Source organism: Toxoplasma gondii, chromosome Ib, assembly GCF_000006565.2.
Source record: "Toxoplasma gondii ME49 chromosome Ib, whole genome shotgun sequence".
NCBI lineage: Eukaryota > Apicomplexa > Conoidasida > Eucoccidiorida > Sarcocystidae > Toxoplasma > Toxoplasma gondii.
Genome location: NC_031468.1, coordinates 803,224 through 830,987, shown reverse-complemented (window position 1 = coordinate 830,987; position 27,764 = coordinate 803,224). Strand labels below are relative to the sequence as shown.

Here is a 27,764-nt window from a genome sequence, read left to right as displayed (position 1 = left end):
TTGGTGTGAGAAAGTTCCCTTTCTCCAGCTCGCACCTAACACTGTGTATGCTCAACGAACGCCAGCATAATGTTTCTGATAGGTTCGTTTTTCTCTGCGCCACCCTACTGTCACCACTGCTGCAGAAGGCACCGTCGGCACTGCCACCGCCGCAGGCGTCACCATTGTCACCATCATTGGTACGGTTGCCACTGCAGGTGTGAATCCTCGTGTTGCTCGTGGTGCGACTGCTGTTGCTAGAAAAAGAAAATGTGAGCCTCGAATCGTCGTCCGACGAACAACTGGGGGATTCGTTCATACCAGGAACGGTCATAAGCTAGGGGGTAGAAATTAACGAAAATGCCCACAGGTTGGCTAGGCTGTACGTACACTGCTCAAGCTGGTCGCGTGCGCAAACTTTCCCGAGCGTGTTTCGTGCTAGGCTCTTCATTGATGGCTTATGCGTCTTTTCGCGCTCATGCGCAGCGTCTCCCCCACCACCTGCGAAAAAACACCCACCGAGCGGCGGGCGGAAGGAAATGTGATGCGCGCATAGGACGAGAAATTGCTGACGTGCCCACGAACCCTGGATTCCGTGTTCTGTTGCATAATCCACCCGCTCACCCGCTGGCGTGGTGCCCGCGTCTGAGAAAGCATGCTGCAGTACGTGTTTTGGCATGCTCTGTGAGGAACAGCGAAGACCGATTTTCTTAACGCATTTCTTTTCGAAAATTCTTTCCCGGAAAGCAGTTTTCTGTCGTGGGAAGCTAACAACTTTCCTACCATTGAAAAGCCTCTTAAAAATACCCGCCTCACACCTGTCCCGAGCGAGATACACTACACTCTTCTGTGGCCGTCGTTTTTTCTTTTACACTAATTCGTGCGGCCCGTTTTCGTTCGCGTATTGCCCGAGCAAAACGAAGAGCAAACTAAGAGGAAGAGACGCGCCTGTTACTTGCCCAAATTGTGGAAGTTATTTCCATTGCTCCACTTGCCTTTTTAAAAAGCGGATTCTTCTGCGTTCCGTCCTTTTGTGGCCGACCGAAACGCCTTTCGAACAACGATTGCGCGCGGCCCGGCTGCAGTGTTGGGAAGCGGTTTATCCCAGAAGACTACGATGTCACCGTTAACATATGTTAGCGCGTTGAGAGCGTAACGCTGACATTCGTCGGAGCTGGAGATGCTCATCCAGTCTTCTTTTTCTTGCGTTCGAGACGGTTGTCGTTTTCCGTTTCGGCCGTGGCGACGCTTTTCGACTCTCTTGCCCCCGTACCCACCCGTGTTTCGGGACTTGCTCTCTTGGTATCTTTTTACTTTTATGCTTTCGGCTCTTGTATAGGGCCAGGACTAATCAGCTTGATTTTCTTAATCAAAACTGTTTATCGCCATCCAGGTGCGCTGCTTCCCCGCATGAACAATAGTTCCGTTGTTTGCCGTACACGTCACGGTGTTCTCTTGAGTGTTCGTTCCCGCCACTTGTGACGGCGAACTTCTAACCTTTGCGAAATTGTAGTTTCTGCATATTTTTGATGGTGACGCAAAAAGTTGCTCTTCGTGGGCTGGTTTTGCAGCTTCGAATGCGCTGGGGGAATTACTAGGTTTTCCAGCTACAGACAAGTGCTGTAGCGACGGTCGTCTTGGATTGCTCCCATGTTCCAGTGTCAGATGGACTAGGTTCTTACTGAGGTTTGTATTCCCGTTGCGACTACCTGTGGTTCTGCCAAAAAGTGGCTCATCTCCACGTGTGATGTGTGTCCATATCTCATCGTTTCCTCTCCTCAGCTGTTCACTCTTTTTCTCTACCTTTTGATTTAGCCTGTGTTCCGTGCCTCCTCACGCTGCGGACCAGGCGAGCAGGACACGAGTTCTTTTCATCCATCTTGTGCCTGCGTGTCACGGCTCCGACACATTCCCAGAGTTCAGAGTGGGTGCAGTGTGTACGGACAACTGACTGTGTCGGTGAGTGTTGCATCCCGGGTCTACCACAAAGAGAAGGCTGTGGTTTCTGCGGTCTCCCCACACATTTTCTTTTTTTTCTGCCTTCATGCGTCCGCCTTCACGACGGCCCCCTACTTCTGGCACCAGCTCGACTGCTACTGGTGGAAGGAGGGCGGTTTTTCTGTCGGGTTCATGCGCGGTTGGTGAACAGAGAAACACCCAGAAGCGTTTTATGAATTCCGCGTTTTCGCTCCAAAAATCGTTCCAGATTCCTGGCCGAAGCCTCCGTGTGACTGACTCTCCCGATTTTACTATGTTGAGCGCTGAACCTCAGCTTCGCGTCGTCCTCCCGCAGCACCACTGCCAGAGCAAGCGCGCTCTCCGGGACAGCGGCGGAGGAGTCCACCGAGATCCATGAGAGCATTTACATGTTTCTTCGATTGATGTGCACGTACTGTAGAATCCGAGCAGTTTAACGCAGGCGGCGTCTCTTGTCATCTCGTGAAAATACTGCCGCAGAATCTGCCGATGTTTTCGCAGTTGGTGACTCCCATCGTGGTGCTGGGGCCGCAGGCTGACAGGAGAGCTCAACACACTTTCTAAGAAGGGCGAGACACTGTCTTATGTGGAGAAAGATCGTGAACTATTAAGTCTCCACTGAAGGCTTTCTAAGGCACGCTCACTCCGAAGGAGTTTCAAGTTTCTGACTCACTCACTGGAGAGCCGAGTCTCCTTGCTGAGCTTCGCTGCGGCCACAAGAAAAGCGCGTAGACGTTCTCGTGTGAGTCTCTCTGTTTTTTTGTTCCGCGTTCTTCTTGGCCTTTTCTCATGCATTACATGTTTTCTGGAGTGACTTCGCAAAGCAAATGACCTCTATTCTGCCCTTTTTTTGACACCAAGGCAGTTCCACTCATTTGGGGCGGCCGTCTTGCAGAAAGGGGTTCCTCTCTCGTCTGACATGGGTTAGCGTTCTCCGGTCTCTCGAGGACGTGCGTTGACGGGGCACGGATCTCGCAAGAGTGAGGCAGAGCCTCCAGTGCATGCGTCCGTCTGCTCTCCCCGACGACACTCACGGAGTTCGCGTGTGGAGACAAGAACTTGTGTTCGAAAAGGTGAAGCCCGCGCCTGAGCAGGACCTTCTGGTCTCTTGTGGCTCCGCCGTTCCGTCTCTTTCACGCTTGGCCTCGGGGTGCATGCAGTCCCTCCACTTCCGGTTTCTCAGAAACACAGGTTTCGTCTCGTTTGCCACGCTCGAACACAGCGAAGAAAAGAGGGCGGCCGCGTTTCGCCCAAATTTCTAGAACTTCCAGCAGCTGGGGTGCAAAGAAACGAGACTTGCAGGTTCACTGTGGCGGGCCAAACAGAAACGTGCCAACACCCCAGCGGAGCGGCTGTGTTTGTATAAGCGTCAAATATCAGCAGGGGACACCCGATATTGAGGTCCTTCCCAGCATGAGAAACGCTGTCTGCTGTGTGGGTGGCTCAGCTCTCTTCCCGGTGCATGCATCCGGTGCTTGCCTTGGAATGCAGCCCTGACACGCTGGCTTACCGAGACGGAGTCGTCTCTCTGGCGTGGCAGACTTAAGTGTTCAGTGACTCTTGTCAGATCCGCGTTTCTCCCTTTTGGAGACAAAGAACGCGGACGCGCGCGCACCCTTGACCGGCTTCCTTCTCCCTGTCGCGGCTGCAGACAATTGCCTTTCCAGACGTTCGTCGTCCGGACAGAAGAACCGCATCTGTGCAACTGGATCGCCGGCGCCTCAGTCTCCCTAGGGGGCCAGGTTGACGTCCTGGCTGTTCGCAGACGCCGTTCCACGAACGAATCAAGCACATTTTTTTTCGAGTTTGTCGCGCTGCGAGGCTCGCAAATCATTCGCGTAGACCGAGTGCAGAAGAGCTGGATTCCGCTTTTCTTGTGTAGACAGACTCTACGAGACTCATGCATGCAGTGGGACTTTTTGCTGGCCGACAGGCGGCGGTGACGAGTCGGGTCGGTGCATCCTGGGTTCGGCGAACGGGGAGGGCCTCCCGAAAGCACGAAACAAGATTGGTGATTTGAACGAGTGAACTCGCCTTGTGTCCGGCTCCCAGACGCACGTGTGGCGGGACCTCTCTATGCAGTTGCGCCGTGTGAGCAAGTCTGTCGCGTCGGGTGACCCGAGAAATCGGTGCCGTTGCGTTCTAGAGCTCGCAGAGTTGGGTGCAGACACGGATGCATGTGGAAAGGACAGAAACGTTGACCTTGAATGGCCGGACAGACGCAACGCGCGATCTTTGCTCCCTGCTGCTGCTTCACCGATTTTTAGTGACGCCAGAAACGTAAGTCGCAACACGACCGCATGCAAGGAGACAGACGCACGATCAAAACACGCATTGTGGAGACAACGCCTATCATGTATTCCTGTATATACATACCCCGATAAATATGTGCATGCGTATGTGTATTTGCGATATATATACATATGTATATGCGTATACTTTTGTATATATTTTTCAATATATGCATGTATATATATATATATATATCTGTAGGCAGTTCGCTGTGAATGACTGGGCCTCTTTCGTTGGTTGTAGCGTTTCTGCCGTCTTTTGTCAGGTCATGCTTTGCGTGCTGTCGATGTCACTTCGTGTACTTTAGGTCGCCATCAGGATCTCTCGCTCTCTCACCTGGAGCTTGTGGGAGTGTCTCTGCCTTCTCTCTCCGCGTTAGCTGAGAGCTGTTCGTGAAGACGGGACGAAGAGGTTGCCACGCGTTTTTTGACGCGTCTCTGTAGGTACATAAGAAATTACGCGTCGACATATATGCATGCGCGTGCGTCTTGGGTCGCACATAACGTCAAGGAAAGGAGGGAGATGGTCAGGATTGCGAGGACGCGAGGTTCTTCCGAGTTAAAAGACACACGCGTTCGAGGGATTTTTGCGTGTTTCCTTGGCGCGGCACCGCGTTTTTCTCTCCACCACTCCAGCGTCCTGTCGTCGCCGCCAGCGTGTGTGTCTGCGCATGCAAGTGCACTCGGTCGGAGTTTTCGGTGGACGCGAGGGCGCAGTTTGAGTCAGCAGCTGAGATAAGATCTGCGGCGTCTCGGGGCTGGGCGTTCAGGAGGGATCCGGTTCTCACTTTTTCGCTAGAAAGATGAACGAAGCGTCGTCCTGCCTGTCTCCCGAGGAACCTCGTAGCTGCGATAACCGAGAAGAAGGAACGACTCGCGAGCTTCGTTCCGGTTCGCATATGGGGAAAGGGAAGTTGGGCCACAGCCCGACGACCAGCCACTCGGAACTGACCAGAGAAGGGAGCAGTGTAGACTGCGGCCGCCGCGGAGGAAACGAAGAGAAGACAGAGGAGAAGAGGAGCGAGAAGGCTGGGGCCGAGCGCGAGTGCGAGAGGAAGACGCAGCGACCTCGATTTGACGGCGACGGTTCTTCTCTCAGCCCGCGAAGCAACGCGTCCCGCGGCAGCGCGTGCAGCACACGGAGCTGCGAAAGCCACGAGAAGGTTGGCCGCACGTTGAGTGGAGACTCGACGGGCAGAGACGGCGTCTGTTCTGTCTCTTCTGCTCGCCAGCCTTCTCTCAGGAGAAAAAGCGCCGCTGAGGAAGTGGGACGCGAGGTGAAGGTCGACGGCAAGGCTTTAGACAGCCAGATTGAACTTGTGCGGACGAAGAACAGGGGCAAGAGCGAGGTGACCCGACTGGGTCGCGGGGCGGGGAGTGCATGCGCGGTGTCAGTGTCGCCTCTCGGGACTGCGCGTCACGTTCCTTCCGGGCGCCAACCGAGTGAAAGGCGCCAGAGCGCGAAGCCTCTGACGAAGCTCAGTTCGTCGTCCTCCAGCCACAACAAGACAACGATGGTGCCGACTGTGATGAACACGCCGACCCGCATCGAGGCGGGGCGTCAGAAGTTTCTGATTTTCGACGCGCCTAGCCAGGAGAATCTTCCCGCGTACATCGAGGAAATGCGCGCCTACGAGGTCACAGACTTGGTGCGAACCTGCGAGCGGACCTACGACGACAAGACCGTGCTGGCTTCCGGCATCCGCCCCCACGAACTGATCTTCCCCGATGGAGAGGCGCCTCCAGACGATGTCATCGACGAGTGGCTCACGCTCTGCAACGCCGTCTCGCAGCAGAGGGGCGCAATCGCGATTCACTGCGTCGCTGGTTTAGGTCGCGCCCCGGTCCTCGTCGCCATCGCCCTCATCGAAAAGGGCATGGACCCCATGGATGCCATCATGTTCATTCGAGAAAGAAGAAAGGGTAAGCACCCACACAACAGGGCCGTCTAGACAGGCATAGAGACATGCGCTGTATGTATGTATATCTACCTATATATATATATATATATGCATGCATATTTGCCTGTTTGCTACGTTTGTGTGGATGCATGCGTTAGTGACTGAGTGAATCGCCAACGAAGTGGACTTGTGAACTGTACGACGAATATTACGAACAACTTGCGACGGACTTGAAGTTTCACGACACTGGCTAGGGAGTACAGTGAACTCGGCTTTTTTGGCACGGGACGATGTTGGGCAGAATTGCCAGCTTAGCAGATGCGAACCAGTATACACATAGAAAAGTGAGAGACCGCTGGCGCGGCTGTACTTTCTGATCGGGGCGTAAGGACGAAGTGTTTCTGCAGTCGACACAAATGCGTGAAACAGTCAACGAGCTGACGAACTTCGAGAAAATACTGCGTCGTGGGGGGTGCCTTTCATCCCAAAACAGAGGCAGTACATTCGGTAAAGCGCTGCTTGTGGCGTTGTCTTTGTATTCGCAGGCGCCATCAACCGACGCCAGCTGCAGTTCCTCAAGGGCTACAAACGTCGCAGCAACTACAAGAAATGTTGCGGAGGTAGATGCGCAATCATGTGAAGTACGATGAGGCGGTGACTCTGCGACAGACAGCGAAAGCAACTTGGAAGCAGGCGCGGGGTGGGCAAATCTGGGAAATGCTTGAAGCGTGGAGCTGCTGCTGGCGGGATGCGAAAGGGAGTTTGAGTCCCGCGTGGGCGCACGGGAAAGCACTTTCTGTTGAGGCGACTAGCCACTCGCCAAGCGCGGTGTACATACACGCCACCTCTCTGTGGATGTGACTGTACGTGTGTGGTGCGTAGACGAGGCTTGTGATTCCACAGATCTGTGGCACTAGCTGGGCCGTGGGTGCCTAATCGATAGGCAGACGTCAGAAGATCATATTGACGTGCGTGTTTGTGTGTGTCATCGAGCTGTGTATATACACCTAAATCGTTGATTTGCGTCTTCGGTTTGCGGGTGTCTTATACTGTGCTAGGTAAAGAGAGGGGGAGGTGGAGTGCGGCTTCGTGCTTTCCCCGAAGCGAATCAGTAGGCACAGAAAACGAACCGTGTGGGTGCAAAAGTGCAGAGACCCTCTGGCGGCAACTTGTATGCGACGACGTTCACGCTTTCTGTTTCGGGGGAACTCGGCGTTTTCGCACGCTTCGACTTTCCGGGCCTTCGCGGGACGGACGCGAAACTGACGCGTGCGTGTTGGCTCGTTCTCTGAGAGGAACTAGGAGATTAAAGGAAACTGGTATGATCGCAGTTTTTTCCCGAGGGCGAATGGTTCCCAAGGGATGCGTCCGAAACAGGCAACCGCGGAGCTTTTTTGTTTTTGCTTTTCTTCACTCTCCCACAGCGCGAGTTCTGACTTCGTCAGCCGTCCTCTTACGTCGCTGTCGTCTCGCCTCTTACACATGCGATCCGTAGACAGTTATAACTGCACGAACTGCAACTGGCACTGTATGTGTGTCCGCTGGATTTTCTCTCGGTCTCTGCCGACCTTCCCAGTTCTGTCTGCGGAAAAGGTTCAAGGAGCCACTTTGGAAACTACTCTGCTCGGGAACGTGCAAACTTGGGGTTCCACGTAGAGTTCACAGTTCGTTGCAGGACACGATTTCCACTCATCGCATGCGTCATAGGAGGACCCCACGACGAAACGTACCGAACTGGATTGCGTGGACAGCTCTGTATCACGGTAAATCGCAAAGAAAAGACAGAGGTGCCTGTTGAAGAAAGAAGAAAAAGCGTACAGACAAATGAAGGGAAGTTACTACCCAGCGCTATTGGTTTAGATCTTCAGCGATTTCGTTTTCCTGCGAGGAAAAACATCCAGAAGCGAGCAGCAAGAAAGGTAGACACCGTTCACTGGAGAGAACTTGACTACGGGTAGGCGGGTGAGCACCGGGATGCGCACATGTGCCGAAAGACACAACCCCGCAAGTCAGGGGAGACGTTGACGTTGAAAAATAACTTTGACTCATTTTCTTGGCTACGATAAAGCGTACTCCTTGAAAACGTCCTTGATAAAAACGAAACAGACTCGTGAACTTCGTGCAGCCACAGTTGTAGACAGTAGATGCACCAAGCAGACAGCTGCACATGCGCTATGTAGGCAACTGCACTTGCGCTCTAGTGGACTTAGACTCTTCCCACGTCAAATCTGGAGAACGAAGAATGGCCCGTTGAGAGATCGAGAGACGCGACGCACACAGGATTTGAGATACCTGTCGCCTCGGGCACCCACTTATGTGTGTCACGCTGAGTTTCGTGCCTCAATGCAAATCTCTGGAATCCGTTCAGACGCATAATTCAAGTGCCATCGAAGGAAAAAGCGCACTGGGCGTTCCCCGCGACGCTTGTGGTGGGGGCAGAGAGCGAAACAACGCAAAAGAAGACAAATCACTTCCCCCAACCGGCAGCCTCTGCGGGCCAAGTGGATTCTAACTTCCACCTTTGTTGTCAGTCTTTTTCGCCTGCTGTATGAAACCATAGAAACGACCATTGGACTGGAGGCAGAGCCTATAAGGGTGTCGAACAGAGCCAAGTAAAGGGAAAGGATGAAAGAGGCGAAGAAAAGGAGGAAGGGCAGGATGGAAAAGACGAATCCAGGCAAGTAGCGGCAGAATACACACGAAGGACGGAAGCCTAGAAGGAAGGAGAGACAGAATTCACGGAAGGAAAGGAAGAAGCAACCAGCGAAGGGAAGAAGAGAATAAGAAACTGGCAGGAAGGAAAGAGAAATGGGAAGATATTTAGGAAGAAAGGGAAGAGAGATGTAGCCAGGACCTCGAAAAGGATAGGAAGACGCAACAACTCCCGAATCTTCGCGTGAACGAAAACAGACGACTATGGGCCAATTGTGAGTTCCAACTAGCGAGGAGGCGGAAAAGGGAAGACGGAAGAAGGCTAGAAGAAAGCAGAGAGGCAGAACAACGACAAGACAGGCTAGAGAGAGAAATCGAGAGGCAGTAGACAAGCCACTTTTCGCTGTTCTCCACCTTCAGAGAATCCGTGAAACTACCGACTGTGGAGCGGAAGGCACACACGCCCTGTCAATGTTTTCTAAAGTCTCCTTCGAATGTCCGTGATGCGGACTTCTTTCGTGCAACGGGTCGGCGTCTCCGCTGTTCTGTTGTTTTTCAACATGGAAATGAGAAAGCTGTTCCACACTGGCTATCAAAATGCACTGCGAAAAACGGTTTTCCGTGAAGTCGCGCACCACCGAAAGGTGATACACGTAAGGCTGCCTTACGTTTCGCGGTCTCGCACCGCTGGTGTTCTGATGAATTTTTCTTTCCAGTTCTGAGTGGTAGGTGGGGACCTATCTGTCTTTCGAGACGTCCCAGTTGGACGCCCGGTTGACATCTTGGGGGGGTCTGCGTTCGAGGGAATCGTGCTCGACTGACGCAGCACAGCTGAATTAATTATTGCAGAAGTAGAGCACACTGAAAAAAGCCAGAGGGTCGAGGATTGGAAAAAACTCGCTCTTGGCTTTTCTAACAGTGCGTGTGCGGGCGACGAGAACTCGGCTAGTTTTGCTCCGTGCTCGGTTGAGAGGAAGGACCTTGATTCGCCCCTGTTCTTTTTGCTTTGACAGAAAACCTGCACGAACTAAAAGAGATTTCCTTCATTCTTCATGGCTTGTCCTCTTCTAAATGTGTCTCCATATACCGTGGTCGAATCGAAGTGAAACAATTTCCTGGACTCGACTTTTCGCGCGCGCGTCGATTGTCCAAGCCAGCTCGGGATGTCGGCAGACAGCGACGAGACTGCCGCCGCTCTTCCGTTGCAGCTTCTCTCTCCTCTTTGTCTTGTTCTCTCTTCTCTGGTGTCTGCTCCTCTTTTGCGCTCGCGTTTGTCTCCATCTCTTCCTCTTCTTCTGTCGTTTTCCACTTGCTTTCTAGACCGCTCTGTTCCCCGGCTCTGTCGCTGTTTTTTCTCTGCGTCTACCCTGTTCTCTCTCTCGTCCGACTTTGTGTGGGATATGTGCGCAGAGCGACCGTGCGACTCCACGACGCAGGCAGACGGGTGAAGCAGGATTCGCTCTTCGTTTCCGGCTTCCCTTCCTTCAGCCGTCTGTCGTCTGCCGTTGGACTTGAGCTCTGAACTGCATCAGGTGTGTGCGTTCCACTTCTCAGCCAGGAGCGTTTCGCCCTGTCGAAGGTCTGCGCTGCTCCGTCCAGCGACGGTGTGTCTAGCGCAACACAAAAAGACGAGAGCCTCCACGAATTGACAAAAGACGAAGGCAGCGCGAGGCACTCGATGCAGACCCCCCATGCAACAGCGAAAAAAAGAGAAAAATGACTACTCCTTTCGTTTCTCCTCCTTCTGCTTCGCAGTCCTGGACCGCGAGACATGTTCCAGTTTTGCGCTTCAGACCTGTGTGTGCGTTCGTCGTCTCCTCGCCCCTGTACGCCACTGTCCAGCCTTCGCGGAAGCTCTCTTCGTCGTCCTCGCTCGCGTTTCGTTCTCCCGTTTTCAAAGCGTTTCCTCCCGCTGCGCACCCTTCGCCTGCCAAGACGTCGCCGGGGCGAAGGTCGCTGGCGATATTCTCCCTCGGGGTGCTCTGCGGAGCTGCGGTGTCTTGGTTGGCCACAAGACAGCTCCCAGATGGCTGGGCGCCGACACAGAGCTTTCTTTTGGGCTCGCACGCCAAGACGCTTCCTGGCGACCAGGAGGGAGGCGACGAAGAAGGCGTGACGTCCGAAAGGCCTTTGTCTGCTGCTCAGTTGGCACATGCAGCTGCGCCGAACAGAGAAGAGAAGGCGACGGCTGGAGATGCAGTCGTTCACTATCCGTCCGCCCTGTTGCCCTCAGCGGAGCGCCTCCTCTTGTCCACAGGCTTCGCGTCTCTGGTCTCCACCGCTCACAGACAGCCGCTCTACGTTGCGGAGCGTCTCGGCGCCGCGCTCGCCTCCGACGACGGACAGGCGCTTCAGAAAGGAGACAGAGGGCCGGCGACAGACGCGGGAGACGAGACCGGCGAGGAAGAGAGACACTCAGAGGCAGATGGAGAGACAGACGCGGACGCAGATGGAGAGCCAGAGACGCGAACTGAGGAGGCTCCGTACGGCACCGGACGACGGGGCTGCTCCAGTGACGACTCAGGAAGCCACGAATGCAGCTCGCTAGGTCGCCGACGCTCGAAAGCGATCCTGCGGCGAAAGGGAGAGAGAGCGACAGGCGGAGTCGACCGAAAGGCTCTGTTGTTTCGACAAGACCCCCGAGTCGACAAACTGTGGAGCCCCGACAGGACCGACTATATCCATTCGGGTACGAAGTCAACGCAGGAAGTCGGGCGCTGAAGACAAACAACAAAGAGTCGAGTTCATGACGTTGTGGCGACTTCGCCACCAACGACTGCTTGCGGCATCCTAACCCGGGAACCTCTCCACCTCAACCGATGCATGTGCAGCTCTCTTTGCTTCTTCCTCTTTTGCCGCTTCGTGCTTCTCAGTTGTTTCCCATAGACATGTGTGTCGCAGTCTCTCCGTCGACTCGCGTCTGCAAAAGCCGCGAATCCTCTCGCGAAACAACTTGGCCTGTTTCGGCTCTCAACTCGGATGCGCTTTTCTGCCGACGTCCTCATGCTCAAGAACGCGCGTCTGTCCGTTTTTCTGTGCTGGTCTCCGTCCACAGTTTCTCAAATACAAACACACAGACACCTGCCTACACATAGGCAGGGAGTTGCCGGGAACTCCTGCATACTGATATATCTGATCTATCTGTACGTACACGCTGATGCCAACGAGGCGGTTAGACGATGTCAAAGTCTCTTCGTTGTGTGCGGCTTTTCTGAGTGTCACAGAGATGACGATGCAACGCCTTTTGTCAGTGCATGCGCCTCTCACAGGCTCGCTCCTCTTGTTGCGTAAACTTTAGCTGACTCCTGGAGTGACAACTCGCCGTTCGCCGTCTCGTTCTGTTTGGTGTGTGTGTGTGGACGGGGGGCGGGGCGAAGGACTGGCCATCCCAAACCGCTACTTGCAACGGCATGCAGAGGAAAATTTAACATGTATTTGAACACCGCAGTTCCCGGAGAGGTGGATGCAAGCTACGTCTCGAGTGGGTCCCCTATTTTACATTGAATCGCATGCAAATGCTCCTTCTGCCGTTCGTTGACTGTGCTTCTATCACGGGCAACTAGGCAGAATTTCAGGTGGTTTGCCTCGTGGTTCATGCCCGAACTGGAACGGGAGGTAGGATTTCATCTGTGAAATGCGAGATGTATTTGCTATCAGGATACAGCAAGGGGCATCTGGCGGCTGTCGCTCTACACAAGGACAGCCTCGAGGAGCTTGAAAGCACCTTTTCTATCGGTGCAAACATCATTCCTCAAGAACAGTCTGTCAATGCTGGACAATGGTAGGAAAGAATTACCATGAAACCTCAACTCTGTAGATTCGTGATACATATTGTCGTGCTTGCATGCAAATCTACGGACTCATCATGTACTCTCTGCCAGTCTACGTACACTTTCACCTATCCATCTGTCTATATCTATCCATCTGTCTATATCTATCTCTCTGTCTATATCTATCTATCTGTCTGTATCTATCTGTCTGTATCTGTCTATACCTATCTCTCTGTGTATAACTATTTATCTATATCTATATATCTGTCTATATCTGTGCATCTGTTTGTATCTATGTGTCTATATCTACCTATTTGTATCTATATATCTGTCTGTCTCTTTCTACGGCTACTTGTATAAAATGCTGTTTGTACATCGGCGGGAGGGGTACAAGTGGGAGAAACTGTTCTGTAGTCCTTAGAGACTCGTTGCTACCTGTCGACAGCCTTGGGGTGGACAGGAGATGTTGCGGTAAAAGAGAAGGCGACAGGGACTCCACATGCAAGGGTGTTGCTCGTTTTCTAGTTCGACATATGCATGGGGGTCTACTGATACCCATACGTACACTCAAGTATATCTACACGTGCATGTGTGTATGCAGTGATGTGCATTGGAGTATACTGATATACCCAGTACGTGAAATTGTATATACATATATATATATATATATGTATGTACATGTATACGCATATATGCATAGAGATTCTGTTACATAACATTCCTACCCGCTTGCTTACTTGTAGTTTGACATGCGTATGTGCAGCGACAATGAGACACGTATATCTGAATCATGGAAGAGGCCGCGATTTCCCTGTTCTGGTTGCACCGAGGAAGGTGGACGCATGTCTTTCTTCATTTCCTGTACATACCTTTCCTGTCGCCTTATTGTGCAGAATTCTTTGTCTTGGCGTTGTGTGCTTGCTTTCCCTTGTTCGCCCTTGCATGCACAGGTTCAAGCTGGAGCAGCTCACAAGATTCCTGGCACAGGTCTACGAAGATGTCTACATCGTCTCGGGTCCTCTCTGGATCCCCCACGACCTCTCGACTCGCACACCCCTCGTCACACTCGTTCGCAGTCCAACTTCTGCGTCTGCCTCTGGACCAAGTCGCTCGGCCTCTGCGCCGGCGTCCACTAAGAGTGGAGAGGGCGGGGAGTCAAATGCCGCAGCGGTCCAGACTGGGCGAGATCTCTGGCCGAGAAGAGTCTTTTTTCGCGACTTTCAGGCAAGGGATTCTCCGGCGTTTGAGCGGAAGGCCCAGGGCAGTGCCCCGGCCGCAGCGCGAGACGGAGATCCGCGCACAGAAAGCGGCTGGACGTCGGGGGACATCGGGGAGGGAGGAGACGAAAGAGGCGAAAAAGGCAGACTTCGGCACGCGGAGAGCGATGCGCACTCGAGTACGGACAGCAGGAAACCGAGGGAAGACTTGAAGTGGCGATCGACGGCGTTTTTGGGTCTGTCGACGAGGCAGCGAAACACAGAAAGGCCGGGAGAAGTCTCCAGGAGGACTCATGCGTCGAGGACGTTTGCGTGCATGAGGTGAGACTGCGACCAGACTCTTTTGGCAAGCATGCATGATACAAGGAAGTCTCCGCAGCAGGTCCGACCGACGAAGGTGGTACGTGACCTACAAGGCAAGCAGCAACTGGATGCTAACATATCATGAAAGGGGAAAGGAAAGAAACGCAGATCCACGGTGAGGGTCTTTTATGCTGAGACGGAGACAACCAGGGAGAAGGTTGTTGCGCGACGGCTGCTGAAAAGTACACGTCTACGTATTTACGTTTGTGTGTGCCCCCTCGTCTCTCGAGGATTTGGTTTTAGATATGTATGCATTTGTTTGTGGGTCAAACGCGTCCAGGGTGACGCACACGCATCCACTGTCTTTGATCGCGTGAAGCACTGCAACGTCATTGTGCATCTGTATATGTCTCAACAGACTGCAAACCGTTTCACTTCCTGTCTTGCTGTCTTGCTGATGTGTGGATCCGAGTGGCTAACGGCGAACTCCTACAAGTTCGAAGAGGGGCGTCGATTCTCGTGGATACAATGCCAATTGTGCGAAAAAGACAAGACGTCTCGTCATGATTTCTGACCTTAGAGAACCCCAGCTGGGAAAGCCAGACATCCCCTTTCTTTGCGGCTTCTGTACAGCCTCATCCCAGTGAGTTGCTGGTCTTGAGAAGTGAGGTCTGATGACAAGTGCGACCCATGCCTGATCTGTGGGCTCGTGTGGTTTGTCTTCGGTTAGACCCTACGACGGCGCTCCAGAGTTCTTCCCCGTCCCGATTGAGGCTCTCACAGGATCTGCTTTCCCTTCTTCTTCTCCTTCGCATTCCGAGTTCTCCTTTTCTTCTCCTTCACCTGCGTTTCCCTCCCTCCCGGCTTCTTTGCCGTCCCCCGACGGCGTCGATACGTTTGCCTGGAGCTTCCCTGCATGTCGCCAGGCTCTTGCGGAGCACCACCGCGACCCCCCAAACCCTCAGACGCCTTCTTCGTCGTCTTCTTCTTCATCTTCTTCTTCGTCTTCTTCGTCTTCATCTTCTTCTTCGTCTGCTGCTGCCCGCCGTGGAGAAAAGGCGACTCCGCTGCACATGAGCTACGAAGTGATCGGTCCACGCTTGGTTCCGGTCCCCACACACCTCTTCAAAGTCGTTTTGGCTGTAGGACCGCGGAGGACGAAGCACGGAATGCGGCAGGGATCTGGAGACGCGGTCGGCGTCCCTGCGCCGGCTTCGGCTGAGGAGGAGAGAGTCAGGCTCGACCTTCCCGCAGTCGCCATGGGCGCCTTCGTCATGCCAAACGAGAAAGTCGACACAGCGCTCGACTTGCGTGCGTTCCGTGTGCCGCTCGAGTTCGTCGAGTGGATCAGCGGCCTCGAGTTCAAGGTAGACCGTGAACAAAAAGGACAGACGCCAGGACGAACCGCAGCTGCAGCTCGCGTCGTCGTAGTGAGGGCGCCGAACAGCGGAGAACGAAGGGAAGACGGGGGGAGGGGGGGGGAGGGAAAGGAAACAGACGTCGACGAGAGAAATAGCGTACCCCACAAACATCACAGAAATGGGTTCGGCTGCCGAGAACCAGCCAATTGCCCGTCGCGGTCAAAAGCAGGAGAAACATACAACAAGAGAGACTCTCTGTCTCTCTCTCCACATATATATATATATATATACATATGTATATGCATACGTAATTATGGAGGCAGACCCCATGGGGGTTTGCACTACGTGAATAAGCGAGGACGCAGAATAAACAGTGGCAAACGGAATGTCACAAAACGAGGATGGAATTCCTTGTGTGTCAGGTGGAGGCCATTGTCGAGTATGCAAGGTTGCCCCTCTTTGTTGACGAGACCGCTGCGTCGTTGATTGCACCTCTCCGTTTTCGCATTACGGTTTTCCTGGGAGTCTACACGAGGAGTTCGACTCTGATGGAGATCTTTGTTTCCTGGATCCATGCGCGGTTGTGCTTTTCCTTGCCGTACACCGCGAGTTCGCCCCCCCCCCCCCCGCGCTGGAGTGCTCAAGACAATTACAGTTTTCTTGGGTCGTGGTATCCGATGACTGTCAGGTTCTTCCACATCGCTTCTGTTCTGGGCGACTGACAGTTGCGGCTCGACCCCATCGGTCTGCGTCACTTCAGTGTGGTCCTCTTTTTTGCTCCTGTCTGCAGGGCCTCGTGGACTTCGCTCGCGAAAGGACTCGGGCGGCGCGCCTGCCCAAAGAAGGCGCCTCCTTTGGGCAGGCGCGCCGGCCGGCGTCTCCACTCAGCTCGAACGAGCATGGCGCTGCCAGCGTGCGAGCCGGCAGAGAAAGCGGGGATCCCAGCATGCCGGACAAGGTGCCTGAGCCCGGAGAGTCGGGTGAGAGTTTCGGGGAGACAAACAGTGCGTCCGCTTTTCCGGCGACCGAGGGGCGTCGGCGACGACGCGAGAAAAAAGAAACTTCGCGCTTTCTGCGCTCGATTGATCTCTGTAGAACCATGGAATTTGCGTCGACGCAGAGGTCACGAGACAGTGACGAAGAAAGGACACAAACGGTTTCTGCAAATGCTGTTCAGTCCCCTCTGCATCAGGAAGAAGACGAGCACTCTGCGAGGGCGTTGGGGGACAACAGAAAGGCATACAAGAAGCAACAAGGACAAGCTTCCGTGCAAAGAAGGCAAAGTCTGCCGACGGGCGTCAGCCTCTGCGAACCACAGGGATTAAAGCTTCTTCGCGCAGCTTCGGGGTTGTCTTCGCGTCGCCGTTCGGCCAGTGCCCAGCGAACGCGCAGTGGAGCCGCGGAAGATGGCGAACACGGAAAGAGAGAAGAATCAAAAGAGTGAAGGCGGGAAGGGGGAAAGCGAGAATAAGTGGGAAGGCCGGAACAGTGAGAGAGGGACAACGAAGAAGAAAAAAGAGAGAATACACAAAAAGGTAGAGGGAACAGAGAATGACCGGAAGGAAAGAGAGATGGAAACAAGGAGTCAACCGAACAAACTGGAGTCTCCATATGGATGTGAAGAGAAGAATTTGTGCCATCTCAAGAGAATGCGTGCAAGTGAGAGACGACGCCGCGCAGGAGGAAACAAGACGAACACAGGGGACGAGAGCAGCAAGCAACGGTGGAGTGAAGAGTGCGACAGGCAGAAGATGAGTCAATTTTCAAACTTTTGCAGCTCGCAGAGAAACCGTCAGGTGTAAGAACGAGGACAGAGAAAGGTTGTCCGTGTCACGTTGTATAGGTCGAAGCGAATCTGTGAAACTACCGACTGTGGAGCGGAAGGCACACACGCCCTGTCAATGTTTTCTAAAGTCTCCTTCGAATGTCCGTGATGCGGACTTCTTTCGTGCAACGGGTCGGCGTCTCCGCTGTTCTGTTGTTTTTCAACATGGAAATGAGAAAGCTGTTCCACACTGGCTATCAAAATGCACTGCGAAAAACGGTTTTCCGTGAAGTCGCGCACCACCGAAAGGTGATACACGTAAGGCTGCCTTACGTTTCGCGGTCTCGCACCGCTGGTGTTCTGATGAATTTTTCTTTCCAGTTCTGAGTGGTAGGTGGGGACCTATCTGTCTTTCGAGACGTCCCAGTTGGACGCCCGGTTGACATCTTGGGGGGGTCTGCGTTCGAGGGAATCGTGCTCGACTGACGCAGCACAGCTGAATTAATTATTGCAGAAGTAGAGCACACTGAAAAAAGCCAGAGGGTCGAGGATTGGAAAAAACTCGCTCTTGGCTTTTCTAACAGTGCGTGTGCGGGCGACGAGAACTCGGCTAGTTTTGCTCCGTGCTCGGTTGAGAGGAAGGACCTTGATTCGCCCCTGTTCTTTTTGCTTTGACAGAAAACCTGCACGAACTAAAAGGGATTTCCTTCATTCTTCATGGCTTGTCCTCTTCTAAATGTGTCTCCATATACCGTGGTCGAATCGAAGTGAAACAATTTCCTGAACTCGACTTTTCTCTCGCGCGCGCGTCGATTGTCCAAGCCAGCTCGGGATGTCGGCAGACAGCGACGAGACTGCCGCCGCTCTTCCGTTGCAGCTTCTCTCTCCTCTTTGTCTTGTTCTCTCTTCTCTGGTGTCTGCTCCTCTTTTGCGCTCGCGTTTGTCTCCATCTCTTCCTCTTCTTCTGTCGTTTTCCACTTGCTTTCTAGACTGCTCTGTTCCCCGGCTCTGTCGCTGTTTTTTCTCTGCGTCTACCCTGTTCTCTCTCTCGTCCGACTTTGTGTGGGATATGTGCGCAGAGCGACCGTGCGACTCCACGACGCAGGCAGACGGGTGAAGCAGGATTCGCTCTTCGTTTCCGGCTTCCCTTCCTTCAGCCGTCTGTCGTCTGCCGTTGGACTTGAGCTCTGAACTGCATCAGGTGTGTGCGTTCCACTTCTCAGCCAGGAGCGTTTCGCCCTGTCGAAGGTCTGCGCTGCTCCGTCCAGCGACGGTGTGTCTAGCGCAACACAAAAAGACGAGAGCCTCCACGAATTGACAAAAGACGAAGGCAGCGCGAGGCACTCGATGCAGACCCCCCATGCAACAGCGAAAAAAGAGAAAAATGACTATTCCTTTCGTTTCTCCTCCACATGTGCTCGCGTGACGAACTCCTGTTCAGTCTCGATGCCTTCGTTTCCTTGGATAGATGGCCTCTTCTCCTTCGCAGCTCTCTCTACTTTCCGAGCTCGGCGACGTCCTGCCAGTTGTTCAACATCAATTTCTGAATGCACAGCAGTGCCTCGCCGGCTACTTCGCGGTCCTTGTCGCTTATCATTAGCATCACGCGGTCTTTCACCTTCAGCTGCTGACACACCCTGCAGAGAAGCACCGTTCCGCACCGACTACGAAAAGCAAAAATGCGAAAACGGAGCACGGAAACGCGGAAAACTCCACATACACATCTGTACGTCAGCGTGTCAACGAAATCCAGTACATCCACATGCGTACGTATGCATATACGAAAGTGTATACACACATGGAGACACGGAAATCTGGATGTCTGCAGGTGACAATTAGAGATGCATTGAGGCGTCTTCATTGCAGCTGAAAAAGCTGCATTCGCAGTTTCTCTTCGAATTTCCGAGGACGCCGCCATTCGGACTGGGAAGGCGACACCCACGAGCTGATCAACTACCTCAAGATTCTCACCCTCCACCTTTTCGTCGGCCCATCGACCTAGCGACGAAAACGTATACAGACACACAAATGTGCACATAATTTACATACATATATATATATATATTTATATATGTAAATGTACACAGTTTTTTATGGATGCATAGATGCAGATGCACAACACTTGATTTTCTGGATTTCTTTTACTTTTTTCCTGCCGGGTGAAGACGGGCGAACTCGCCAAGATCGTAGCACGCGACGGCGAGAGTCGTTTTGTCAGTTGACGTATCCAGCAGCTTCACGAGCTTCTTGATGGCTCGAAACTCATCGTTCTCAAATGCCATGACATTCTCTCTCCAGAATTTTTCTGCGAATCGGAGTCAACGCAACAAAGGCGAGGTTCTGTCGTCTCGAGAAGCATCGCGATCCGTAGAGGCACTGATCGCGCGCCAGCGCAGCCAAAATTCATCTTTTTCGACATAGGCTTTTACCGAGACTCTGCTGAGCCTTTGACACCACAAAACCATCCAACACTACTTCACTTTACACACACATAAATACATAATATATATAAATATATATATATATATATATTATATAATATATATATATATGTATATATATAAATTACGCAACTCTGTGTCGATGTATTTACAGGTGCATATTTTTACAGTTCTTGCAAGAAGAACAGTCTGCATTTTGGGAACTGGGAAGTTCTCCATAAAAAATGCATGTGCACACCTGCGCAAACTTTCTCGGCAACTCTATTCCATCACGTCCGCCTGTGTGGTGACGGGTCGCATGCGCGTTTGGGAACGCGCAAAGAACGGCGGTGTCGCGTACCAGAGTGGAGGACAGAGAACGTAAGCTGTCCCTTGTCGAGTTCGTGGCAGTAGCGATCGAAGTTGTTGAACTGACGAATTTTCTGTTCCAGGTGCGAGGTCGCGAGGCGGATGTCGTCGTACATGTCCCCGTCGCGCCATTTCTCGAATTCCAGCAGTGCCAAAACCTGAGCTCCGAATCGCACCGAAAATCCGCAAACAAGACTCGAATCTCGAGCTTCACTTGTTCCCCAGTCGACCTTGCATGCGATCAGCTGCTCACCAACTGCCACACACGGCGACACACAGGGGGCAGTCCTACGCAGATCTACGCGTACACATACACGTAGACACAGATACGTATGCGTAAGCGTATAAAAAACCAGCATACACCCACCAAGATGATGCAAATACATCTATCTCTCGATATCAGTACAGCGAGGAACGCATAATACATCTCTCTCTCTCTCTCTCTCTCTATATATATATATATATGGATCAAAGCGGAACTGCCGACATCCATACATGAACATGAAGACGTACGTATGAATATATGAACGCAGCTGTGTTTGTCTAACTATCATGAGGGACAAGACGAATGAAAAATTGTTAGAAAACCACGAGATCAAGATCTTCCGTTTAGTTGCCCTGGACGGGGCTTCAGCAGCATACTCCCCAGGCTCTGTTAACCTGGCAACGGAAGCCTAGCTGCGAGCTGGAAAGGTTAACATCCTCTGTGTTTCTTCAATCCTGGCCACTTAGTCTTATCTGTCTATCTATCTATCGATCGATCTATATCTTTCGCTCTGTCTATCTATCTGCATATTTCTTCTTTCTATCCATCCTTAGACGGAGGCATAACAGACAGCGGACAGAACTATATACACATACAAATGTCGTTCTACACGTATAGAAATACATCCACGCAGGCACACCTACGAAGTGCATCTGAGCCTGAGAGGATAAACTTGTCACTGGGTGATTCGACGATGCATCACACACACACAGAGTCCCTGAACGAGATTGCGACTGTACGCAGAACGGAGAACGAAGGATGTTGGAGCGCCACATGCGTGTGCATCTCTCACAGAAAGAAAACGAGAAAAAAGACTCCGAAGTCCTCTTTTCTCCGTTAGCTTCCTCTAGTCCGAACAGTTTGCCACCGCCCTCACCTGCGCGACGTTCTGTTCAATGACTGTTTCCACCGACGCGTCGCACTTCAGCAAGTTGTGCAGCACACCGAGTCCGACGCGAATCACCTGGAGAAAAGGAAGACGTTGAAAAACACAGAAACCGCGGGAGAAGTTGAAGCAAAAAGAAACCACGGGAGACAAGAGAGACGGGCTTCAAAGGAAGAAGAAACGCACTTGAGAAAGAACTAGGAAAACTCGAAAGAGTATTTCCGAGCCAGGTAGCGCACCAATTTCGGCATGCGTTGACGCTGAGCTATACTATCCAGCTCGAGAGAAAACTGTGCATTTACTCCCCATGACAAAGACCACAGATATCCTCTTTCACGATTGGCTTCCCCCCTGCATGACGTCGACACACGCGACATGCCACACTGGCGGATCACGCCCACTACGGCGCCTGAACGAAACTCTAAAACTGCGACGTTTCCAGCTTCACCTCTCTCGCTTCCTTGTTTCTTCTCTTCCTGCCTCGCTCCTTCTCTTCCGCTCTCTGTCTGTACTTTTCTTCCTCTCTGTCTCCTCCTCTTCTCCCTCGCGTTCGTCCTGAAGCAGGCACTGGCTCTCTCCCCTGTGCCCTCTCTTCCGTGCACTCTCTTCTCTCCCGCATCGCTCCCATCCCGCGAGTGTGCTCGTTTTCAGCGCTGTTGCTTCCTGTGTTCGTTGCTCGACCTCTGCGAAGCTCGCTTCTCCTCTCTCACCTTCTCGACGCGGGACTCTTTCAACACTACGCACACGGCGACAACAATGCCCTTCTCGTTCAGCTGAGGCAGAAACGCGTCGTGGAAGGTGAGGAGCCACACGCAGAACATCGCTTTGTAGAGGACGCTCGCGGGAAGCGTCAGCGACAAGTTCCGCAGGACGCTGAAAATCAGAGACACAAACAAGCAAACGAATCTGAGGACCGCAACTGCGTCTGTCGAGTTCGACAGGCGACAACCTACGAACCGAAGTTGACGGTCGACAATCTACATCGCGCCGGTGCCGGAGTCGCAGGTCCCCCCTCATCGCTCAGACGCCCTACTCGATAGAAGACGCGCAACGCACAGAGGCGTCAACTCCGGCAAACAGAGGAGACTGAGGAGACGCGACACCCAGTGCGGACGAACAGAACGCGAGGCGCTCTGAAAAACAAGAACGACTCCTTACAGCTCAGGAAATCCGCGACAATCCCAAATCATCGGTCGGTAGCCATCTGCGACACACACAAGGAGGCGCGGGAGCACAGGAACAGGAACGGAGAGACGCGTTCTTGTCGCTTAGTCGCACGCGCCCGCGGTGTATGGCCCTTGGCTTTTGATCTGCTGTCCTTGCGTCTTCTTTTTTTCTGCTGTCGACACTGCCGCCGTCAGCTTCTTTCTCTCCTCTCTTGCAGATCCGACTACGAGAGCGAGACAGCTCGACAGTGCTGCAGTGTGTTTGCTTTTTCTCGCTGTGCGCTCCACTCTGCTCTCGACGCATCCGCCGTTCTCTCTGGCAGCTTCGCACGCGTTTCTTCCCTCTGGCCTCGCAACCGTAAACCCAGACAAGATATCGATTCATCAGTGTGTGTATTTTCGCAATATAAACCAACATGCATGCAAGAAAGGTCTGTGAGAGCATCTTGAAAACAGGCGAACTTCACTTGAAAAATCAAAGAAGACGTTCCAATGGATAGGGAGGTTCTGCGCCAGCGTCTCGCGGCCTCTGTGCTGCCGTCTATACGCATCCTTCCGCACTGCTCTTGCATGCAGATTCCCCTCGAATTTTCTTCTGAGCCTCACCGATTTTCAGCAGATTGACAAACGCGTCCAGGCGACCACCTTCGCTGAGGAGAAACTTGTTGGCCGCGCGACCGTGGAGAAGACCTTGAACCAAGTACTCCACCTGACTGTCGGAAAAAGTCCCCGAGCGAGCTCGACTGAAAGGAGACAGGCAAAGCGCTGCACTCGTCGAAATCATAAACACCCATGAAAAAGTTGACTCACTTTTTAAAAGGACATGCACGTATTTCCCTCCAAACGCTCCCTTACAAAACAGTTCTCGTTCCGGAAGTTTCGTACATATACATTTCTATGTTTGTATATGTATATGTATATGCATGTAAATTTATAGTCTCCGAGTGGAGTACAGCTTGCAGGTCTTTGTTTGCCGGATCGAAGTTCTCTCGCGCTGTTTTACCAGTCGATCTCCCGGTTGGGGAACGGACTTGTCTCCGTGCATGCCGGGGATAAGAGGTCCCCTAACATGGAGAGTCCTCTTCACGGCCTACACCAGCGAGACCAGTGTGGAGCTCGCGAAGCGCGAAAGAAGACAAGGAACGGCAACGGACGCGAGGGAAGACAGGAGAAAGCAGACAAATCCCAATGCATGGATATTGGGGAGCACAGGGACCTCCACACGTTGGAGAGTCTCCGTTCTGTCCACTTTACCACCAGAGAACTGCCAGGTTCTCCTCGTTCCATATCGATACGAGCGCCGTTCGGCGCCGTGAAGAACATTTCAAGCATTGCGACGAAAGATTACTTCGAAGCAGTGACGGGTGACTAGCCGGACAGTCGTAAAGGAAAGCAGGCTAGGAGCTTGACGATACATCACGCTTTCGAGAAGGCCGTGGCTTCTGGTCTCCCTTCTCTACTTTCTTCCTTTCTTGACTGTTCAGTGTCTACTCATTCGTCTCTTCATTGAATGCTGCGAAGCAGTTCAAACGCCTCTGGAGATTCCACTCGAGACGCTCCGTCCACCTCTTCGCACAGGCGCGAAAAACGCTTTCAAAAACGCACGGAGGTGAAAAACGCCTGCGAAGGAAACTGCATGTTTTCGTCTTCATCAAACCGCTGGGTTGGATGTACGCCCTCACCACATGAGTCCAGAGAGGAGAAAGGCTGCTCGGTCGGCTGTATAAGAGTCCAGGTTTGCGACTTCCAGCAGCTGACGAAACGCCTCGAAAACTTCGCTGTCTGCCACAGCTGAGCACAACGCCTCGTACTTGCTGCTGTCGTCTGCGGGGCTCGACAGTCGAAAAGACAGAAAAATGACGACGAGAAGAGACTGGAAAAAAGCTGGACAGGGACAGAGAAGACGCTCGGAGACACAGCCAACGAGAGACCACTGGAAACATTCGGAGAAAGTAGGAGAGAGATGGAGACAAACATCCGGCAGACGCAGAGCGTAGCACGGAGGAGGCGCTGGCGGCGAGGAGGTCGAACTGGAGTGCGAGAAGACGAGAAGCGCCATCTTCAAGAAAGAAGAAGCGGACGAGAAAGAAGAAGCGGACGAGCAAGAAGAAAGCGAGAAAGAAGAGAAAGGACACCAGCATAAGCCACGCAGAGGAAAACGGGAGCTGGAGAGACCATTTACGATCGTCCAGTTCTGTCTCCGCCGAATGGCTCTTTGAGTTGCAACGACGCGACCCGAGAACAGTGAACTCGTAACGGTAAAAAGACTTAAGATACGTCAAAAAATACTGAATAACTGCTTTAGACAGTACCATACATATCTACGTACTGATTTACAACTACTTCTACAGAGCCACAGACACATATCACATATAGACAGATACAGATAGATATGAATATATTGACACAGGCAGATGTAGTTCGAGACATCTATAGATATATATCGATATGACAACGATTGTCGTTGAACACCGATGAGCATATATGGATATACAGCTGTACATGCAGATGTAGATCAGCATCTGGCGATTTACCGATACGCATATATACACATATATATCTATATACATGTACGTGATTTGCAGATAGATATACATGCGTTTGTATATGGACGCAACAGTTACGTAAAGTCTCGGTGTGTGTTTGGCAAAACGGAAGTTTTTCCTGGGGGAATTCCCTCGTCGGGTCTCACCTCTGACTACCTCGCAGAGGACTGTCAAGACGTACTGCACCGTGTGGAGGTTTCCTTCCAGCCGCACGAGAGCGACGAGGGCGCGAACGAGGTCCGGATCCTGAGGAAAGAACAAGAAACGCGAACGAAAAAGCGCCTTGCAAAGTGAAGAGGGGAGGAGGAGAACGCGTCCTTCTGACTGTTGACAAAAGCGAGAGAGGGGACAGTGGCGACGTTCCGCTGGCTACGGAAACGAAACTTCGAAGGCAGGAAAGACGCTGCAAAACAAGACGGAACATGCCGCTCCTTCACATCGAACGCTCCTCAATGAACACTCACCGGAGTCCCAACGAAGCATGCAGAGAAAAAAGAACCAGCAACGACTCCAGCAAGCTCTTCCTCGTTAAACGTTTATGAGTCGCTCCCGTATCTCCATCTCACTGTTGGCTACGCAGCGCACTGTACCTACACGTCGCTCTCTTGTCTACATCCACGAATCGACATCGTCACATTCACACTGTTTCTCTCCAAAGACAGATGCAGTGGGCCTGTAGGCGGACATCTTCGGTGGAAACTTCCGGCAACTGTCTCCGAAGCTCAGCTACAACGCATGAGTTGAAGACAAAACGCGTCTGCGAGGAAAGGACCAGACACACACAGCGCCAGAGTGGCGCCGCGGAGGCCACAGCGACCGGGCCGAGACGCGCGAAAGAATCAAGCGAAAAAGTCTTACAGCCGCGAGCATTTCTGCGAATTCGTCGAGACAGAGAGGATTGATTTTCGACAAAACAGCCGAGAGGCCTGCAGGCAGGACGCCCGCTTTCTCCAGGGTCTTCCAGTCTGGCGGATTGGCCAACACTGCATCTTGTTTGACCTAGAAAGAGACAGACGGAACGCGCCAGTAGACAGGTAGGAGAGGAACGAAGGACGCTTGCTAAGAAAGCTCTACCTGTTTTGCTTAATTTATACTGAAACATAAATCCTTCACACCAAACAGATCCTCCGAAAACTCTCTCAAAGCGGAACGAGCATCCGACCGCCTCGTCGTCATTCGCCTGCCCTCTCACTCGAGAAAAAGAAGACAACACAACACAGCGCAATGTGACGGACGACAAAGAAGATGCAAAAAGCAACAGTCGAGGAGGACACCGAAGAAGCACCCATCCGCTCGACCATTCTTAACTCTCTTTCTCCCCTCTTTCTCTCTATCTCCCCGTCCTTTCCTAAATCTCCTCCCTCGACCATCATTGCTTCTCCCCCAGTCTCTTTCTCTCATTTCCTTTATTTTTTCTTCTCTCTCGCTTCCCCCTCCTCGTCTGTTTTCTCTCTTTTGTCCCTCAGCCGTTTTCTCCTCGATCTGTCTTCTTCTCTCTTCTCCCTTCCTCTCGGTGCTCTGCTCCTCGCCAGGCTTCTCCTCCCTCCGCCTCACTGCCTTCCTCCTCTCCGTCAATCCTCCTCTCCCCCCTGTTGCTGCTGCTCACCTGCGAGCTTCCCTCCGCGTTGGCGAGTCGGTTGAGGAGGCGAACTTGCTCGTTCTGGTCGACATGGTCGGAGTAGTATCCACTGCTGGTTGCGCTGAGCGCCTTCGCAGTCTCCTTAGGCTCTAGCATCTGACCTCTCTCCATCCTCACTGCGCGAAGAAGGCAGGCGGGAGGAGCCGCGGGTGGCGGACGCGCGCGAAAGAAAAGCGCAGAAGAAGAAAGGGCACCGGAGGGAACGGCGAAGTGAAGCGGCACAGAGAAGCTGGAGCTCCCGCTTTCCTTCGTCGATCGACACTGGCGTCCTTCCGTCTGAAAACGATGAAGTCGCACCGGCGAGCAAAGCGCGCGGACCGCCCACTTGCGACGAAGGAAGGAGCGCGACAAACAGACTGTAGGTTCAGGGAGAAAGGCGCAGAAGGGATACACCCTCTGGGGCAGCGAGAGGAGAGAGCTCAGACACACCTTTAGAGAAGCAAAGAGGAAAGAGGGACGCAGCCTCACAGAACAGAGAGACAGAGGCAGAAACCTCTCTTCACTCCTCTCCCTGACCAGGCGACGTACACAAAAAGATATTCACCTAAACCTACATATAATATATATATGTATTTTCAGATGGGGGAAGGTCATTTAGCATCGATGGGGGGAAGAAAAGAAGGAAAACGCTTGAAAAGGCTGCACGCTGTTGCGAGAGGGCGAGAGGCTCGTACGAGAGCGAGAGAGACAGGTGAAACAAACGAAAAGAGAGACGGAGAAAATCCCCGTCGTCCCCGCAAGATGAAAAGAAGACGTCAAGAGAACCGAAGACGACCCGAGTTTCCGGAGAGCCTTTTCCCCCGTTTCGAGTTTTCAGTTGACGAGAGGCACAACGCTCGCGTCTTCGCCGTCACAAATTCTTCTATTGACCGCAGCCACACAACTCAGAAATAGGTTCGCCAGACGCCCGTTCTCCATCTCGCCTCTCTCTCTGCGTCCTCCTTCTCCGACGAACAAGGGAAAGGGAAGGCAGAACTATCTTCTGAAAAGAGCTGAAACGTGATGCTGGCGTCGCTGCCTCCTCGCGATGTCGAGAGCGGCCGAGCCGCAACCGCCGCGGAAAAAGCTTGCCTCTCCGTTGAAAGAATCTGCCGCAGAGAGAAGCGACCTCACTCCGCTTCGCTTTGTCCTGTTCTCAGCTTTCGCGGCACTCGGGAGCAGCAGATTGACGCTCTGAACAAAAAACAGGCACATGCCTCTCAGATGCAAAGACGACGACGGCGAATTTACCTGAGAAAGAAGAGAAGGCAGCAGGTC

At 52.8% G+C, this 27,764-nt stretch overlaps 4 protein-coding genes across 4 annotated transcripts; 3 read left to right on the top strand and 1 right to left on the bottom strand.

Annotated features, from left to right (window-relative positions):
• Positions 1-3,825: 3,825 nt before the first annotated feature.
• On the top strand, positions 3,826-4,810 carry TGME49_208722 (hypothetical protein). Its single transcript, XM_018779428.1, has 2 exons — positions 3,826-4,236; positions 4,556-4,810. Exons 1-2 carry the CDS (start codon positions 4,033-4,035, stop codon positions 4,625-4,627), a joined length of 276 nt encoding a protein of 91 aa, XP_018638477.1. The 5' UTR covers positions 3,826-4,032; the 3' UTR covers positions 4,628-4,810.
• A 240-nt stretch (positions 4,811-5,050) lies between these two features.
• TGME49_208718 (protein tyrosine phosphatase type IVA A, putative) lies at positions 5,051-7,328 on the top strand (the record flags this gene model as incomplete). The annotated part of the gene is made up of 2 exons (XM_002369601.2): positions 5,051-6,170; positions 6,694-7,328. The coding sequence occupies 2 exons, from the start codon at positions 5,051-5,053 to the stop codon at positions 6,786-6,788; spliced, it is 1,215 nt and encodes a 404-aa protein (XP_002369642.2). The 3' UTR covers positions 6,789-7,328.
• A 2,769-nt stretch (positions 7,329-10,097) lies between these two features.
• TGME49_208710 (DNA/RNA non-specific endonuclease) lies at positions 10,098-17,488 on the top strand. Its single transcript, XM_018779427.1, has 5 exons — positions 10,098-11,489; positions 12,458-12,581; positions 13,521-14,108; positions 14,821-15,457; positions 16,242-17,488. The coding sequence occupies exons 1-5, from the start codon at positions 10,517-10,519 to the stop codon at positions 16,893-16,895; spliced, it is 2,976 nt and encodes a 991-aa protein (XP_018638478.1). The 5' UTR covers positions 10,098-10,516; the 3' UTR covers positions 16,896-17,488.
• An 873-nt stretch (positions 17,489-18,361) lies between these two features.
• On the bottom strand, positions 18,362-27,720 carry TGME49_208590 (vacuolar ATP synthase subunit 54kD, putative). Its single transcript, XM_018779426.1, has 11 exons — positions 26,475-27,720; positions 25,727-25,867; positions 25,015-25,114; positions 24,005-24,146; positions 22,929-23,065; positions 22,315-22,360; positions 21,867-22,029; positions 21,148-21,234; positions 19,998-20,163; positions 19,362-19,521; positions 18,362-18,853 (listed from the first exon to the last, which is right to left on the bottom strand). The coding sequence occupies exons 1-11, from the start codon at positions 26,616-26,618 to the stop codon at positions 18,712-18,714; spliced, it is 1,428 nt and encodes a 475-aa protein (XP_018638479.1). The 5' UTR covers positions 26,619-27,720; the 3' UTR covers positions 18,362-18,711.
• Between the last annotated feature and the right edge of the window lie 44 nt (positions 27,721-27,764).